Genomic DNA, 17,812 nt, shown 5'->3' on the forward strand with positions numbered 1-17,812 from the left:
GTCTTTGACAGGCAGGACGTTGCAGCATATGATCTTGTGGGCAATACTTAGATCATGTTTGAGGCATCTTAGTTCTAACCTTTCTAGACCAAGGATTGTAAGTCTAGTTTTGTAGGGTGTTCTGTTATGGGTAGAGGAGTGAAGAGCTCTTCTGGTGAAGTATCTCTGGACATTTTCGAGGGTATTAATGTCAGAAATGCAGTATGGGTTCCAAACAGATGAGCTATATTCTAGGATGGGTCTGGCGAAAGTTTTATAAGCTCTAGTAAGTATTGTGAGATTGCCATAGGATTAGATTAACAACTCTTAAAGCCTTCTTGGCGATGTTGTTGCAATGGGCTTTGACACAAGTCTTTAGTTATTAGTACTCTGAGGTCCTTCACCGAGTGGGGATTATCTGTGATAATTTGTTGATTCAGTTTGTATTTGGAGTTTTGATTCTTTTTGTCGATGTGAAGGACAGAGCATTTGCTGGTTGAGATTTGGAGTTGCCATGTGTTAAACCAATCAGAAACAGAGTCTAGGTCTTTTTGAAGAGCAGTTGTGTTATCGGTGGTGTTGAAGAGTTTTACATTGTCTCCAAAGAGAACACAGTTGCTTGGGATGAGATCGCAAAGGTCATTGATGTAGAGAACACTACCTTGGGGGACACCGCTTTTAACAGGGACAGGGGTAGATATAGTGCTTCCTATTTTAACCACTTGTTGTCTGTTTGACAGGAATGCTGTAATCCATCTGTGGAGGGATCCTGAGATGCCATAGGATTTGAGTTTTAGAAGTAGTTTGTCGTGGACCACTGAATCAAAGGCTTTGCAGGAGTCAATATAAATTGTATCTATAGATTTTCCTTGATCAAGATGAGTTGTCCATATGTTTTTGCAGTGGAGGAGCTGCAGGTTGCAGGATAGTTTTTTTCTGAATCTAAATTGTTAGAGAGCAGATTATTATTTCTAGGTGGAGAGTAATTGATTGATTTATAATTGATCCCATGACTTTACATGGGACGCAGCATAGTGATATTGGTCTGTAGTTAAGAGAGGGGTCTCCTTTTTTGAAGATGGGGATGACCATAGCTTTTGACCATAGTTTGGGAAGTGTGCTGGTTCTGAAGGATTTTTTGAAGATTATGCTCAGCTATAGCAGAAGAGAGGTTTTTTAGGAAATATGCACATAGGCCATCTGGTCCGACTGATAGAGAAGATTTAAGGTCACATAATGCTTTTTTAACTTGGTCTTCACTGAAGTCTATTTGGGTTAGGTCATTGAGAGAGTTTGTGGTGCGAGAGATGAATTTGGGGGATGAGCCATTGCTGTTGACAAAGACAGAGCGAAAGAATGAGTTCAGGAGGTTAGCTTTGGATGAATCGTCGTGGCATTCTTTGTTGTTGAGTCCTTTGAGAGGTGGGATAGGTCTACAGTCCTTGAGTTTGTTGTTGACAAAGTTGTAGAAGGCTCGATTGGATTTGGAGCATAGGAGGTTTTCCTCTTGTATGCTGTGATAGTTGAAACATTCTGCTTTTATTTGGTTGCATATGCTTTTATAACGGCTTTTGAAGTTTGCTACTTGTCCTTTTTTGTTTTTACGCCACAAAGATGTTTTTTTAGTTTGTAATTTTCTTATTGAAATGGGGAGGTTATTTTTCTTGATTGAGGTAGATGTTAATGGTACGTAAAGTCTGATAATTATTTTCATGTCGAGCAAGAATGTGTTGTAGAGGTCATCGGTAGAATTGCAGTTTGCGAATAAAGTTTGCCAGTTTAATGTTGAGAGATGGGTATCAATTAGTTCATATTTCGCTTTTTTGAAGTTAAATTTCTGTGTTGCATTATTTGGATGGATCTCGGTGTGGCTTGGCTTGAGACTGAAGTTTATCATGCTGTGGTCACTGGAGAAAGGTTCTATTATTTTTAAGCCATATATTGTACTTTTGCTGTTGCAGAAGATGAGACTGGATCTTTGCATTACTCGGGTTGTACTTCTTGTATAATATTTTTTGCAATTTTGGCAGTTTACTTCAGATTTCATTTTCGTAGACACTTTTGAAATGACAAATAGCTAAAAGCATGTAAATTGCTAAAGACTAGAATATTTTGGAGCTTCAGATGCAAGAAGTAAATGATTATGTCTCACTTCATTGTACATGAATTGTTCAGTACTGTTTTCTTAATAGGTTTTTATGCATATGCTTTCATATATTTAAGATATTTTTTTTCTTTTTTCTTTTGTCTCCTCGCAAAGCTTTCATTTCATTACTAGAGTAAGTTAGTTTCCTTGCATTCAGAGAAATGCCTAGATCAGTGATGGTGAAGCTATGACAGGGGTGCCACAGACAGCACGCAGAACCATATCTGCTGGCACATGAGCCATTGCCCAAGCTCAACTCCAACGTGCATGTGTGTGCCAGCCAGCTGATTTTTTTGGCTTGCACAGAGGCTCTGGGAGGGTGCTTTTGACTTCCAGAGAGCCTCTGGGGGGGGTAGGGTAGGGCATTTTTACCCTCTGCAGCTCCAGGGAAGCCTTTGGAGGCCGGGGAGGGAGAAACACAAGCCTACTGGGTCCACCCAGCCTCCGGAGGGTCCTTGGGGGGCGTGGGGGAAGCTGTTTTTGCCCTCCCTGGGCATTGAATTATGGGTGTGGACACTTGTGCATGCGCGATAGCACATGCCCACACTCTTTTGGAACTTGAGGGAAAAAAGTTTCACCATCACTGGCCTAGATGTATGACATGGATGCAATTAATTAATTGCAAGAAAAAATGTATAATAAAATGAGAAGTAGATTTACAGTTTTGTACAGAAGTTGCACAAGCTGATACAGTAGAATGATACAATTCATAAACATTATAACTTAAAGATAAATATATATTCTGCTTAATAGAAAGATGAAATAGCTGCTTGTTCAGTTAATTGTTCAGGTGATAACTGGAAATAGAAAACTTTTATTATTCTGTTTTCTGAATGTGTTTTATTTTTTAACTCAGATTAGGACTGGATATCTTTTTAAACAGAGGTTTTGAGGGCATTTTATTTTCAGCACTATATTGCAAATTAATTGCTATCCTAATTCCTGTTTGTATATCTAATTTAATTAGAGTGCATCATAAATATTATCTAAAATCTACAGAGAATGTTTTTTTAAAAAATTAATCTTAATTTAAATTAATTTAAGTAACTAACTTGTGCCGCATGCCCGCAGTAGAGAAACGTTTTTTAAAATTATACATTAGGGAAAATAATTTGATCTGTCTTATAATACAATATGTTCTTTGCACAATCCATATATTGGTAATCAGTATTGTTATCTGTTTATCAAAGATGATTTATATTTCAAAATTAATAATATTTATTGAAAGCATTAACAAAAGTTCTCAAAATATTAATATCAAATGCATAAAATTTACTAACTGATGCACTACAGCATTAATAGAAAATATTGGTAACTATATTCCTCAGCAGAAATCTAATTTTGCATTTAATGAAGAAAAAATATATCTTCTATTTTCTAAGTATGTCCTCTTGATTTTTTAATTTGTGTAGAATATTTTCCTCTCAATATTGATGTTTTGACGTATGTGGAAAAGCTTTTTAAAATCAACGGATGCTTCCTGGAACTATATCAATTTAAGGTGGCATAATGGATTCTATTGTGAGTAGAGAAGTAGAGTAATTTCTCATGAACACCTCTGGATGAGGGGTGAAATCCAGTAGGTTCTGACAGGTTCAGGAGGTTCTGACAGGTTCAGGAGAACCAATAGCAGAAATTTCGAGTAGTTCGAAAAACCAGCAAATACCATCTCTGGCTGACCCCAAAGTGAAGTGGGAATGGAGATTTTGCAATATCCTTCCCCTGGAATGGGGTAGGAATGGAAATTTTGCAGTATCCTTACTCTGCCATGCCCACCAAGCCAACACCTACAGAACTGGTAAGGGGGGAAATTAAATTTCAGTCCTCCTCTGGACCTGCTTAATCATATTAATGTCCAATATATAGTGTGGATTCCAGGCACATGAGCTATATTCAAGAATTGGTCTGGCAAAGGTTTTGTATGCCCCGGTTAGCAATACAACGTTACTGAAGAAGAAATTTCACAAAATCAGATTAACAATTCTTAATACCTTTTTGGCAATGCTGTTATGGTGAGCCCTGGCGCTTAGATCATTTGAGATGAGTAGGGTTGTCTACAAGGTCATTTCCACCCAACTTGTATTTTGTGTTCTTATTTTTATTGCCCATGTATAGGATGGAACATTTATTAGTTGAAATTTGGACCTTCCAATTGTACAACCATTCTGACACATGGTCAAAGGCAGGAATTCCAAAAGTAAAATTCTTTTAAGGTTGTTTGTCAGCCACAGTATGAAAAAACTACAGGACAGAATTATCTCCGAAAATGGCCCAAATCACTCTGCAACTTGAAGCAAAGAATACAATGGCTTTCCCCAATCCAGAAATTAATCGCTCCAGTAGAAGACCAATTTAAAGAATGAAAGAGAGTGAAGACGCACCAAAATGGTGGGCGACCAATCCAATAGTTGTAAGAGTGGTTCTTATCTGCTTTCCATCACCTTCATAGAAATTAACAGAAAACTCCAACAGGTGACCCGAGCTTTACAGCAATTGAGATTAACATGAGGCGACACTTTTCTCCTAATAGGAGGCGGGAGAGGAGGTGACCAAATCAGACTGGCATACTTGGCATCGGGGAACCGGAAAACGCAACAAGCACCCAGCGCACCCCAAGGCAATCGCTGGGGATCCGCCTTCTCGCTGTTGCCTCCCGCTTCTCTCCTCCCCTAGAAGGCGGCGCGACCTGCCTCCACTTCTCAATGTTGGGCCAGCCTTGGCACATGGAAGGAGAGGGTGCTCTCCTGATGTCAGCCAGCGAAGAGAACGGCACAGCCACAGGGGCAGGCTCCGACTGGACGCTCTCGACGCCTCTTTCGTTCTCGCGAGGGACTCGGTCGGTGCTTGAACCCTGGGCTCTCCCCTCCACTGTCCCAGGCAGCCTGCAGACTGTCTTTTTCTCCGCTTCCTTTGTGTGAGTGAGGCAAGCTTAGGCGGTGGCGGCGGAGGAGGTGGAGTCGCTTGCTGCTTCGCTTGTCAAGGCTTAGCCATTTAGGCGAAGGGAGGGGGAAAGGCGAGGGAAAAAGAACTACTGGGGCGGTTCTAGTCACTGGGAAGCTTTTTATTCCTCGGGCAGAGAGGAAGGAGCTGGACACATCCCGGCACCCTTCCTTGGCCAGCTTCTCCTCCTTGTCAAGCCTCAAATAGCCCCAAATAAACCAGTTACAACAGCACATTATTCGGACAAGGAGCGAGCAAAGGCCAGGCATCGCCTGCCGTTGCTGCTTTGCTCGACGCGGTTCCCGCACTTTGAAATGGGTCGGGAGCGGCGGAGGCAACCGAACAGCGGCAGAACCGCCAGGACTGGTCACTAAGGACGCCAAAGGGAAGAGGATGGCCACATCCAGCAACTCTAGTTTGTCTGGCTCCTCTGTTTCCTCAGGTGAGTATCCAATAACTGCCCCCTTTCGCTGCAGGATTTACTATATTACTCTTCTGGTCCCCTCCCCATAGGCTTAAATATCGTTTATTTGTAGGTTTGAGATAAGAACCTGGTTGTAATTTCTTGTGCCCTACTAGGTTGCTCTTTCGCCCTTTCTCCTTCTATAATACGAACACCCGAGTGTGGATACAGCTGCGTTTATTCCATTTGCAGGGCAAAGGTAAAAACACTTCCTAGGTGCATCCCTGGATGCTAAGTTGAGAGAAGATAAATATGAAAAGAGCTAGCATTTTTAAATCTTATGGCTCTTCTCTCCACTGATAATTCAAGAGTTTTTAAAACTCAAAATACTGTACTACATTTGTATCAAATCCACAAGTAAAAAAATAATAATAATAACCAGGTCATTCCTGATATCCAACTGACATGGGCAAACAAAAATAGGCATCATTACTATTCAAGATAATTTCAGAACCAACATTCTACAAAAAACACTTGTGCTTAGCTGAGCAGTTTATTCTAAGGGTGTGATTTACACCTGTTCAGATGCTGACATGCATGGTATAATCAGTGGGATATTAAAGAGACCAATTTCTCCCTTTTCTTAGTTTCTTACCTAGACTGGATAATCATGTAGCACATCTTATACTGAGATGAGTCACTCTTACAGCCAAAGAGAGGTAATTTTTTTGATTATATTACCAAGGAGGTGACTAAGAGCAAACAACTTTTAAGATATTAGCATTCTCAAATGCAGAGGAAAATAAATCTTAATAAAGTTATTTCATTTTTTGCTGTAACTTCTGGGTATCTTCAGTGGAGATCTGAAAGAGTAGTTGAGGCATTGGGAGGTTTGTAAATTTTCAAAAGATCACCAACTATTTTACTTAAATTTATCATATTCAGACAGAAAATACTGGAGTATTCCTATAAAATGTTGCCTAACCCTGAGTTAAAAAATTGTGCTTATTCCATTAGGTATTCTAGGTTTTTCACCTTAATAAAGACTTTAGCTACTTGTTTTGTTTTTTAAGTTATTGAATTAGTTAAAACAATTCTTTTATTTAAGGACATTGAATATAATGCTAACTAAAAATTTCAAAGTGTGAACAGAATGATACTCATGAGGGCTTGTACTTATGTATTTTTGCAGATTTGAACGTACAAATAGCACCTGAGCATAGCCTTAATTAATCCTGGCCCATAATTTTATTATATTTACTGGTATTTTATTTGCACTTCAGCAACTGAAATGTATATTTATTTAAAAATTTATTAGGCTTCTCACTCCCTTAACACCTCTGGCTATCTTACAAAGATATAATGAAAACGATATTAACATGATTAAAATTAAAGAATAATAATGTTTAAAATTAAAACAATGCTTAATATTACAATATTACAATTTTGAATAGTCTAAATAAATATGATTTGAACCCTCTATAAACTGTGGTTTTAAAAAAGGAAATTTTGTTTTATTTCCAGTGCAAAGTGATTCTTTAACATGAATTTCTTAATAGAAAAAATAGAATTAGTCATTTATTTCAAATGCGTATTTAAGGGATCAGTGTCCCATTAATTATTTAAATGTAAGGGAAAAATGGATTAAAACATTTAAGGTTCTGGATTCTAAGAACATTAAGTAAGGGTTGAAGGTAACTCTTAACCAAGGGAGAGATTTTATTGACACAAGGAATCTATAAGACCTTGAAGTGACATAACTGCTTATAATAACCATTACTTTCAATGTTTACTCTATTAAAAGCAAATTACAATAACCCAGCTCTAAAGTTATCATTGCATCAATTATTGAAGATGTTATTCTTATTCAAATAAAGGTGTATACAGTTTATCAGCCAAAGCTGATTTTTAAAAAGCCCTCCAGTATTATGTGGTTGTCTAACCTATGCCAACCGTGCATCTGGAATGACGTGCAATTTGTAAATTAAGTGGGAATATAGAACAGAAAAACCTTTCAAAGTCTGTTTGTCAAAATGAGCAATAATTATCCAAGTTTAGATTCAGTTTTTATACAATATGGAAATACTCAAAAGTTTTAGATCCAGAGTTTATATTATGCTGAAAGTCTTGACTCTGGCATCTTTTTGTCCAAACCATTGGTTATCCTACATATTTTTATCTCTGTGTGTATATTTATTCTCTATTATGGATAACTGGAGACTGTGGTGGGTTACTAGCTGGAATGACTAATCGGGCTCACCTCGGCAGCTCTGGAGGTCCCGTGAGTTTCAGCAGAGTTATGCTGCTGCGCTGTGGAAATAGCGAAATCGTGCATAGAGACGCAGATCTGCCCATGCTCTTGCAATATTTTTTACTTCCACGCATTTATAGTATTCCCCATTGATTGGAGAGTACTATAAATGGCAAAAGCAGAATTGTTTATTTTGATGCAAGTTTTGCCTCTGGTATAAATTTAGCAGCATCCCTTTAAAACAGGGGAAGCTGGGTTATTACAATGCTTTAGTCATTTTGATGAAATAATGAGATTCTGCAGGTGTCTCTGCTCTACTTGACTTATATAGTCTAGATACAGCATCCATAGCTGATGCACTGATATAATATACTACATAGTATTTATAATGTGTATTGTTATTCAGAATAATGTTCTGATTAATAAAGGGGAAGAACACCAGAGAGAAAGAGAGAATTATTATTTATGGGAAATTGAACATCTAGGAAAAGACTCTAAAGATGCAATATGCCAGAAAGCTATTGCTTAATGACCTGATTCATGCTATGTTCTAAATTATGCTTTAATAAATCATAGCTTGTATTTGAACAATATGCTGAGCCATAACCTTTATTTATAAACCAAAATAGTGGTGGCCAGAAATTCTCCTAAGCAAACCACTGTCTAACAAACAATATTATGATTTAGTATTTTTTATGAAGTAGACATATTAAAATAAAATGAGACAACATTAATGAAAGACACGCAATTAGAGGAAAGCGAGAGAGGGTTGAATCTTCTGCATTTTGAGTAAAGTATGATCTCATCACAATAAAGATATAAATAATTAGATATCCTAAATACACTGTACCATCATATGGCATACAGTAAAAGATATTTCGGTAAAATTGCCTAACTACTGTATAAGCCATACACCGGTGGAGTTTGGGCTGGTGGAACTGAGAACCACTCTGTAAAATTGAAGGGGATAGCTCAATTAATTTCATGTTATAATTCATTAGGCAAGGAATTAAAAACTTGGGGGTTTTTATACTAATATCTGTTGTGAATTTTAATTGTGAGAGTTTCAAGTCAGATAAATAAAGTATTTCACAGCACATGATTATATGATGGAATATACAACTTCAACATGTAGGATAATTTTTAAAAGGAATAGAAAGATTCATGAGAAAATGTATCTGTATTAAAGACTAACTTCAGCACACCTAGGAACTTGAATGGTGAAATATTTTTATGTTCATGTCTTAAGTAAGGACCTTCCATAAATTTCTGATCATCTAGGGATTTAAAAACTTGGATTAGATAGGCCTCTGTTTTCCTATGCTTGAGCCTGATAAGGTTTCTAATAAAAATGTTCCATATGAGATTAGCCTAGATGGCACGCATTAAAATGTTCCATATGAGATTAGCCTAGATTGCATAATTTGCATAATTTTGAATGCAAAATTTACTGAGGATTATATATTCTTCAGACCTGTCAGTATGCTAAGCAGAAATACTTGTTTTTGATATGTATAATTTAAAAAAAATATATGGAATGCTTTTTAAATTTCTCTTCAATAAAAAAATTTGGCTTTGCCTTTGTTCTTGAACTTGTCAATCACACTTTCAACTGTTCTTCTTTACTAAACAAAAAAAAGTACAGGGAAAATAAGGACCATAGTAAGTATATCATTTCCCCCTCCTCCTTGCAGAAAGGTTTTCAAATACTGCAATGTCTCCAGAATATTTGACTCAATGCAGCCACATTTGACTGGTTGTGGTTTTTGTTTCTCAGAGCTCAGCAAGTTTTTCACCATTTTCTAATAGCCTGTTGTCACTGAATCCAGCTTTTAAAGATGAACATCATACCATATGTGGGTTTAAAAAATAGATTTTGAAAATGATATATAATTATTTCTATTCATTTGACTTTCCATTGCAAGATCTTCTGTTGTTTTCATAAGGATGAAAACACAAGATCAATAAATTAACAGTTGAGAATCTAGATAAAGCATCACTTTCTAACTTTGCTATATAGGTCAATATAATAATTTATCAAAGCATAATCAATGTGGACCATTGAGATAAACTGGTGTTTATACCTCTGTAGGTATAAAATATGCTCAAAGGTCACATCATGTTAATAATTGCAATAAAAAGAAATCATATTGAAACATTTTAGATAGAAGTTGAAATACTTAGATATTTCTATACGAAGGTTGAATAGTCAGATCTGATAGCTAGGGAATTATTTATCAATTTATCTTTTGATTCTTCCAGCAACCAAACAGGACAATCTGCTTTGAAATGTTAGGAGAGTAGAAAATTTAAGGATTGGAATTTTTAAAAACACATACTGTACACACGTTCTGCAGGTTTTGTATGTACTGATCCATTTTTGAAAAGTTAGAGAAGAAAATTTTGTATGTTGCAAATAAGAATCAGTGTTTTGGAAACCGTTCTTGACTTAACCCTTATTTACATTAACACTACAATATGCACTCTGAAACAATGCTTATCTGTAGAGAAATAAATTCCTACATTTGTTGAATTGAGAGTGCGAAAAGTAGCATGAAAAAAAGTAAAGATTCTTAAAGGTGTTCAAACCAGTTTAGTAGCTTTTATTGGCTGATTGGTATAAAGCAATGAGCTAGCTAGTATAGCTGGTTTCTCTGCCATTACTTAATTTTGCTTCATCTGCATCTGATAGCCATGAAGATATCAGTTCAACAGTTTCTGTGAAATTAATTATTACATGCTAGGGTAGGTTTGCCAATTTGATGTACCCCGGAGGAATACCAATTTATTGAATGCCAATTACAAAAAAACCCAGCTTTATCCCACATGAATTTAATTAAATACTTTAAAATATAATATATAGCTATGAACTTTATTTTTATCTATAATTGCAGATAACATTTTAAACAAAATTTAACCAATTTCTCAATTCATATATGCTGATTTATATTTATTTTGGTAATAATTAAGCTGTGATGAAAGAATGAATTGAGCTATCCATGATGTTGTATGTTTGTCAATTATCACCTGGACCTTATTTCATCATACCAAGCAATATGAATACATTTAATTTTCTCTTGATGTAGTCATATCTAGTGTTTGTGCTTTAGATAAAAGATCAAAGTAATTATATGAAAAATTGTGTGATTCTTGAGTTTGATATTTTTGCTAAGATAAATAACAGAAATGATTTTTGCCTTATGTTACAAACTGCTGGACACAAAGTAACTTTTACATAAAGGATTCATTATCCCTTTTATTAGTTTCAATATCACTTTTCCCAAATAACATTCAAAACCTGATATGGGTTTTTGTTTTTAGGCTATAAATTGAAAGCATCTACTGAAGATGTTTCTTTTTTTTTTTTTTTTTTTACAATTTTTTTATTATTTTTTTCATAAAAACAGACAAATACATACAAACATTAAACATAAAGTGGGGGTATATTTCCCCCGCTTCTTATGAAAGTATACATTCAAATATAGAAAAAGAATACATAGTTAAATATATGTTAACTATTATAGTAAAAAAAAAAGTTAATAAATTTGGGTTAAAGTTTTACAGATCTTGATGTGAGTGTTAAGTAGGGTTAGTATAACATAATTACCAAAAAATACCTTTAATATAATCTTAATTACTATAGTAAAATAGTGTCAAACCTTCAATTCAATTCAAACAATAAAGCTAAATTCAACTATTATGCATCTTGGTATATTGCTTATACTTATACATACATACACTACTATATCATAATCGTCAAAAAGTCCTTTTAAACTAATATTAATATTGTTATCACCTAGGTAAAAACTAATACAAAAAAAAAAACAACTAAAGATATATCTTATTTTTTCTTATCTATCCATTTATAGACATTGTTCCATGTTTCATAAAATTTAGTATCCTCTTGATCGTTTAATCTTCTTGTCATCATATCCATTTCAGCGCAATCTAATATTTTAGCTATGACCTCTTCTTCCTTGGGGGTTTCCTCCCCTTTCCAATTTTGCGCATATATTATTCTAGCCGCAGTTAATATGTGTATAATTAAATAAAAAATTTCTTTCTTATAGGTCTGATTTGTAACACCTAGTAAGTAAAATTCCGGGGTATTATCTATATCTTGCTTTATTATTTCTTTTAATATTTTTTCGATCATTTTCCAATATATTTTTGCTTTGCCACATGTCCACCATTGATGATAGTAGGTTCCTATATCCTTCTTACATTTCCAACATATTGGGGATGTTTTGGGAAACATTTTTGCTATCCTATTTGGTGGGAGATGCCATCTATAAAACATTTTGATTTGATTTTCTTTTAAAGAAACTGATTTAGTCATTTTCCAATTGTTAATCCATACTTTCTCCCATGTGTCTATATCTATTTCCTTGCCAATATTTCTACACCATCTTATCATAGTATCTTTTAAAGTCAACTCTATATTTTTATGAGCGATAAGTAGTTTATATATTTTCCCTATCATTTTTGTTGAATTAGTGGTAATTAAAGTAGTTAAAGGATTCTTACTTTTATTAAAAATGTAAAGAGTTTTATCCTTCTGATATCTAGATCGGATCTGGGCGTAGTGCCACCAATTTATTATTATCCCTTCTTCTTGTAATTCAATTCTAGATTTAAGCTTCATCTGATCATTTAATAGTTCTTTGTATCTATAAGTTATTTTCTTATCCTTTATAGACTTTGGATGTATTATTGCTTCTAAAGGAGCTAGCCAGTCTGGGATATTTAAAAAATGATTTTTCTTTATGTCTTTCCATACTTCTAATAAGTATTTCCTCAACGTATGCCTTTTAAAATATGAATGGTTTTTGTCCTTATTATACCATAAAAATGCGTGCCATCCAAGCATCAAATCATGTCCTTCTAGGTCAAGTAATCTTTTGTTATCTAAAATTATCCAATCTCTAAGCCATGTTAATGCAGCGGCCTGATAATATAGTTTCCAATTTGGAAGGCCAAATCCGCCTCTTTCTTTAATATCTTCTAAACAATTCATTTTTATCCTTGCTTTTTTACCTTGCCATATAAATTTTTTAACTAAGTTTGTTAAAGTTTTTAAAAAGATACCCCCTGGGTTTATTGGTATTGTCTGAAAAAGAAATAAGACCTTGGGTAAAATGTTCATCTTGATTGTTGCAATTCTTCCTAAGAAAGATATTTTCAAATTATTCCACATTGCTAAGTCATTTTTAATTTCTGCTAGTAATTTCATATAATTATCATTTTTTAATGTTATCGTTTTCGCTGTTAAATTTATTCCTAAATATTTTACCTTTTTTACAATCTTTATTCCAGAAATACTTTCTAATTTCGTTTCTAGTGTTTTATTCATATTTTTAGTCAAGTAATGTGTTTTGCTTTTGTTTATCTTTAAACCTGCTACGTTTCCATATTGTTCAATGGTTTGTAGTAAGGTAGGAACTGTTGTAATCGGTTCTTCAATTATAAACATTAGATTGTCTGCAAAGGCCTGGAGTTTGTAGGTTTCATCTCCTACGGTTAAACCTTTTATTTTGGGGTCCGCTCTTATTTTAATTAATAAGGTTTCAAGGGTCATAATAAATAGCAATGGTGATATAGGACATCCTTGGCGAACTCCCTTATTTATGTCAAGTATTGGTAATTGACTGTTATTCAATATTATATTCGTTGTTTGTTTTGAATATATGGTATCTATTAGGTTAACAAATTTTGGGCCAAATCTCATTTTATTTAATTGCATTTTTATAAATATCCAATTAACATTGTCGAAGGCTTTTTGAGTGTCCAAAAACATTAAAGATGCCGTCTTGTCTGAGTGTTGTTCATAGTACTCTAGTATATTTATTACAGTTCTAATATTGTTTTTAATTTGTCTCCCTGGAAGAAACCCATTTTGGTCTTGGTGTATTATTCCATTTATAACTCTTTTAAGTCTCTCTGCATAAATGGCAATAAAGATCTTATAATCTACATTTAATAGTGATATAGGCCTATAGTTTTTAATCTTTTCTGGTTCTGTACCCTGTTTATGTATTAAGGTTGTCAGTGATTCTGACCAAGATTTGGGAATTTTTCCCTCAAGTCTACATAAATTAAAAGTTTCTAACATATGGTTTCTTATTGTTTCGTTGTCTATCTTGTACCATTCTGCAGGTATGGCATCTGGACCTGTAGCCTTATTGCTTTTCTGTTTTTTAATTGTTATTAAGAGTTCCTCCATTGTTATTGGTCCGTCCATGGTGGCCTGTTGATCTTCTGTTATTTGTGGTAAATTTGAAGCCTCTAAATAGTTAAAAACTTCATCTTCGATAACATGATCTTTAGCATATAATTCTTTATAAAAATTATAAACAATGTCTGCCTTACCTTCTGTGTCATATTTTATTTTACCATCTTTATCTTCTAATTTTTGGATTAATTTTGATTGACTCTGTTTTCTAAGTTTATACGCTAGCCATCTGCCAGGTTTATTTGCATGTTCAAAATAATGTTGCTTTGCTCTTTTGATCTTTTCAGTTAGTTGGTTTTGTTCTATAACTCTAATTTTATGTTTAATTACATTTATTTCTGTCTTTAGATCTCTGTTCTTAATATGTTGCTGCGATAAGGATTCTAAATGTTTTAGTTCATTTGTTAATTGTAAGTACTCTAATTTCTTTTCCTTATTGTGTTTTGCTGTGTAAGATATTGTTAAACCTCTTATATACGCTTTAACTGTATCCCATAAGTTCTGTGGAGTAGTGTCTGATGTTTTATTAATTTCAAAAAATATTTTTAATTCCTTTTCAATCCAATCCTTATATTTCTTATCATTTAATATATACCTATTCATCCGCCAGTTGTTCTGTTTGTTGTTCATCGTCATATAGACCACTATTGGGTTATGATCAGCCCATGTATTAACGTCTATCTCGACCTCTCTTATTTGTTCTGCCACCGTTTTTGGTGCCCATAACATGTCAATTCTCGTCCAAATTTTGTGAGGATTGGAGTAAAAGGTAAATTGCCTTTTGTGAGGGTGTCTTTCCCTCCAAATGTCGCTTAGTAGTAATTCCGCTTTCATTTTTTGAAAAGTACTAGGTAACAAATTTCTTCTTGGTTTTTTACCTTTTCCCCTTTTTTTATTACCTCCCCCTCCTGAGTGGTCTAATTGTCTATTCGCGATAGCATTGAAATCACCTATTATCAATACATTATCAATAGCTAAATCTATTATTGTTTGGTGTAAATTTTTATAAAATGTCATTTGGTCTTCATTGGGAGCATAAATAGAAACAACCACTAGAGGTCTAGGTTCAATATCTACTTGTACAATCAATATCCTACCCTCTTTATCCTTATATATTTGTTTGGAATTTATAGAATTCTTGACATACATCACTACACCTCTTTTTTTTTGGTCTGCTAATGCAGCATACATTTTTCCAATTTTGGGATTCAACAGTAATTTTTGGTTATCTTTTTTAATATGAACTTCTTGTAGTATTGCAATCTGGGCATTTTGATTTCTAATTTTAGAAAAAATTTGCTTCCTTTTTCTTGGTTCGTTAAGTCCATTAACATTTACGGAAAAGATTTTTAAGTCTTTATTCGTTGTCATTTAATGGGTTTTTTGGTTTCTCGCTGAGGTTGAACTCTTCTAGCACCTTGGTCCTGCTCTATTACTTGGGCAGTTGCCCCCAAGTTTTCTTCTTGCTGAGTTGGTAATTTTTCCCCTGGTTGCTGTTGAACTAGTTGTAGTTGGACCACTTGTTGCTTACTTGCGTAGTCGGAGTGGCCCAAACCACTTTGTTCAAGAAAGTACATGGCTTGTTCTACATTTTCCAGTTTGTACCTTGTAGAACGCCATGTCAGAGAAAGTCCTTGTGGAATAAGCCAACGGTAGGTAATGTTTTCTTTGATCAAAATTTTTGTTAGAAAGTGATAATCTCTTCTGTTTTCTCTGACACTTCTTGGAACTTGCTTTAGTATCTTTATTTCTACTCCATGGCGTTGGGGCGGGGAGTTTCTTGAATAGTGAAGTATCTCATCTCGCAACGCCTTTCTTGTAAATTTAATATGTATCTCTCTTGGAAGGTTGTGCCGACGGATATAGCTATTCGAGATTCTGTAAACTTCATCGATTTCTCTCTGTAAAGCTATGGGGTCCTCTTGAAGTATAGCTCCAATAATTTCCGCCATAATCACTTTTAAATCTTCATCTTTTTCCTCTTTTATATTCTGAAATCGAAGTCCGTACGAAGCTCGTTGCATCTCCAGTTGGATAATAGATTCATCATATCTTTTGTATCTCTCATCGGCTCTCCCTTCAAGATATTCCATTCTTTTCTCATTTTTATCAGATTGTTCTTCAACTTTTTTAACTCGGTCGTCACTTTCTTGAAGTGTTTGTTGGATCTGCTTTATCTGGTCTTTCATCTCACCCATATCAGCTTTCATTTGGGCCATCTCCACTTTAAATTCTGCCAAGTCAGCTTTTATAGCTTCTCTTTGTTGTGTTGCCTCCTCCTTTATGGCTTCTCTTTGTTGTGTTGCCTCCTCCTTTATGGCCTCTCTTTGTTGAGTAGCGTCTTCTTGTGATTTGACCATAAAGTCCTTCAAAGTGTTCAAAGTCTCATGTATAGTTGCAAGATTGGACTGCATTGCTTTGTCTTTGTCTTTAGTAGACATGGTTAACACTTGATGCGAAGGAGAAGAATGCGGTGAGACTTGTGGAGATAGAGTAGTTGGTGTAGTTTGTTTTTTGGTTGTTTTAACAAGGGTTGAGGTGTGGGACATTATCAAATTAGAATCCACTATTTCAAATTTTAAGGTTAGTTTCAATTTTATATGTAGTGAAAAGGAAAAGAAATTACTATAAATTCCAAATCTGTTCGATATATTTTGTTTCCCTTATAATATGACTATACCAATTCAATAACAATTCAATTAGTAACAGAATTCAAAAGAAAAAAAAGAGAAAAAAGAGAAGGAAAAAAAATATTATTATTTAATGCCACAGAACTGAAAAATAGGTGCCTTTTCAAGTAAAAGGGAGACAAAAAATAGAAAAAAAGGAAAGGAATGTCAACTATATATAAGAGACAGAAGAGAAGGAATTGGAAAGGAAACTTTAGGTGGAGGGAAGAGGAGGGAAGAAACAAGGGAAGGGAAAAAAAATGAAGTAAAAAGAGTTGTTCAAAAAGAGAAAAGGAAGGGGGGTAGTATTTTAATTCAACTATTTAGAATAGAGCAGGAACCCAAGGTTTTTAACAATGCATATAGTTCAAACCAAGCTTCTTCTAGTAATAAAAATATCCAAAAATAGGAAAGAAAGTCAAAGAGAATTCAGGGGAAAAAAAAAAAAGAAACAGATAATTATTCAAAGACACAATAACAGTATTGTATACTTAAGTTCTTCTTATAAATCCTGTAGTTTGCTAGGAAGTAAAGATGAAAATCCAAATCTCAAAGGATAAAGTTATATTTGATGTCAATTCAAAATTCAAAGAGTAAAACAAATCCAAAGGTTGCTTGTGTTCAAAATGAAGTCAGTTTATTTTCCAAGCTCAAGACAGGAACAAAGAACAAAGAAACAGATCCCAGGATGGAGTCAAGTTAATTTCAGTGTAGCAGGCAGATGTTAAACCAAAGAGTTCTCAGCAAATAATCCAAAAGGTGTCAGCAAATAATCCAAAAGGCTCAGCAAGTATTCCAAATAGGTTAATCCAACAATAAGTAATCCAAAAAGGAAGTGATTTCAATCTCTTCTAGATTCCATAATTCATAGTTATTAAGTTATTTCATATTGCAAAAAAGAGCAGCAGAAGAAAAAAGAAGGCAGCAAGACTGTATTCCTCCGCTTCAGAAATTAAGTCCAGAACATTATGATTTTAAAAATCTATCAGCAACAAATTCTGATCATCATTAGGAATTTCCTTTAGCAGTTAAAATTTTCTAAATAGTCATATCAAATTTAAACTATTTTGTTAAACCATAAAGTCAAAAAGTTATTTTATAGGTTCCAAAATTCACGTTCAAAATGGAAAAGTAAAAGTGAAAAAAAGAATTAGATCCGGCTATTATTTGCGGATGGGTTTAAACAAGAAAA

The 17,812-nt window shown here is 34.3% G+C and overlaps 1 protein-coding gene across 2 annotated transcripts in view; it reads left to right on the top strand.

The window, feature by feature from the left end:
• Window positions 1-4,803: 4,803 nt before the first annotated feature.
• CHN2 (chimerin 2) overlaps window positions 4,804-17,812 on the top strand; it is a 137,457-nt gene continuing 124,448 nt past the window's right edge. Inside the window, exons 1-2 of one of the 2 annotated variants that reach the window (XM_070729511.1) lie at window positions 4,829-5,507; window positions 6,116-6,187. Coding sequence is in view for 1 of the 2 variants with exons in the window: in XM_070729510.1 (XP_070585611.1) it covers window positions 5,459-5,507 (49 nt within the window). In the remaining variant the exon portion in view is untranslated. Of the gene's footprint in view, window positions 5,508-6,115; window positions 6,188-17,812 lie in introns of both variants that reach the window. The other variant, XM_070729510.1, reaches the window with a different exon arrangement.

Source organism: Erythrolamprus reginae, chromosome Z (genome assembly GCF_031021105.1).
Source record: "Erythrolamprus reginae isolate rEryReg1 chromosome Z, rEryReg1.hap1, whole genome shotgun sequence".
Lineage (NCBI taxonomy): Eukaryota > Metazoa > Chordata > Lepidosauria > Squamata > Dipsadidae > Erythrolamprus > Erythrolamprus reginae.